Source organism: Eurypyga helias, unplaced genomic scaffold, assembly GCF_000690775.1.
Source record: "Eurypyga helias isolate BGI_N326 unplaced genomic scaffold, ASM69077v1 scaffold41862, whole genome shotgun sequence".
NCBI classification, from domain to species: domain Eukaryota; kingdom Metazoa; phylum Chordata; class Aves; order Eurypygiformes; family Eurypygidae; genus Eurypyga; species Eurypyga helias.
Genome location: NW_010237311.1, coordinates 1,221 through 2,732, shown reverse-complemented (window position 1 = coordinate 2,732; position 1,512 = coordinate 1,221). Strand labels below are relative to the sequence as shown.

Below are 1,512 nucleotides of genomic sequence, written 5' to 3'. Positions count from 1 at the left end.
GCCTCCTCCAGGCTCCACAGCCATCTATCCTCATGAGCAGGAATCAGGCAGAGGTGGCCACAGCCCCCCCATGTCTGTGCAAGGAAGCCCTGGGCAAAAAGTCAGCCATGCGGTGGGGAGGAGTTGGGAGCGGGGACAGGTCACCTGCGAGGAACACAGAGACACTGCCCCAGCAAGCAGGAGTGGGGGGAGCCAGGCCCAGGCCCAAGCACAAGGCCAGGGCCAAGCCTGCCTGGGGAGGGATGTTAAGGGCAAGCAGCGAGGCTCCGTAGGTGTGTAGACAAACACTTTTGACTATTTCATCCTCTGCCTGGGAGAGAGAAGGTTTCTCTGCTGGCACCGCTGCCTGGCGACGCTGTGCTCCTTGGCTGCGCAGCCCTCTGTTCATGGTGAGGGGCTGGGGGGGCCACGCTCCCCCAGCTAAAGTGACACAAGCATATCTTTCCCTCCCCAATCACCTCCACTGTCTGGCCACTCCCCATCATTCCCCCTTTACTCCTACTCCTACTACACGCCTTCCTCTGTCCTTTTCCATACATTTTCCTCTTCTTTTTCTGGCTTCTCCAAGGCACTACAGCTCCAGACCCCCTGGCACAGCCCTTGGCAGCATCCTGAGGCACCGCCATTGTCCCTAGGGGACCCTCCCACCCCAAAACGCGCTGTGGCCCAACAGAAGGAGAGCCTTGCAGGTGCCTACAGGTTTTATTAGCAGCCGTGCGGTCGAGTTCCCAACCCCACAGCGAGGGTGCTGGGCCAGGGGGTGGTGTCCCCCGGCCTGCCCCGGCGTTCCCGGCACGGGCGGGGAGCTCATTCAGCAAAGCCCTGGGTGTCACAGCGAGGTCCCTGCCACTTGCCATAGCACTGGCAGCGGAACTCCCCAGCCAGACGGAAGGCATCGTCGATGGGCTCCAGGCTCTGTGCCACCACCCAGGGCTTGCCAGCTTGCAGGTCGATGGAGAAGCGTGAGGGGTCGAGGTGGAGGAAGCCCTGCTCGTTCTCCTGGCGCACGCAGCGGCCCCGGCCGGAGCACAGGCTCTGGCTGCACAGATCGGCGCTGGCCGTCACGTTGACGATGTAGTGGCCCAGGGGCCCCTCCACGTAGTCCTTCAGCCTCAGGCACATCTCCTGCAACGGCACCTGGCGTCACAGCCCTGCACGGCCAGGGAACGGGGCAGGGGTTGTCCCCACAGGGGGTGGCACAGTGCCACCGCCGCACTCACCTGGGAGGTGCTGTAGTTGAGGCTGCCCCAGAGGACGATGCCGGCACCACCCTGGGCCGCACTCTCCCCGATGGTGTTCATCAGGTCCTCCTGCACCCGAGGGGAGAGAAGTCAGCAGCGCCCAAAGCCCCTGCACCGCCCCGGCAGAGCCGAAGGCTCCACAGCGCCAACCCCTCAGCCCGAGAGGTGCCCACCATCCCCCCGTCCCCATCACCTGGGAGAGGAAGTCGACGGTGTAGGTGAAGGCGATCTGGGAGTACGGCAGGGAAGGGATGGCGGTGTCCAGGACGCC

General features: G+C 64.2%; 1 protein-coding gene across 1 annotated transcript in view; it reads right to left on the bottom strand.

The window, feature by feature from the left end:
* Nucleotides 1-807: 807 nt before the first annotated feature.
* LOC104506465 (hyaluronidase-1-like) overlaps nucleotides 808-1,512 on the bottom strand; it is a 1,653-nt gene continuing 948 nt past the window's right edge. The window contains exons 3-5 of the mRNA XM_010147416.1: nucleotides 1,435-1,486; nucleotides 1,221-1,310; nucleotides 808-1,125 (exon numbers count right to left, since the gene is read on the bottom strand). Of these exons, the coding sequence (XP_010145718.1) occupies nucleotides 808-1,125; nucleotides 1,221-1,310; nucleotides 1,435-1,486 (460 nt within the window). The remainder of the gene's footprint in view (nucleotides 1,126-1,220; nucleotides 1,311-1,434; nucleotides 1,487-1,512) is intronic.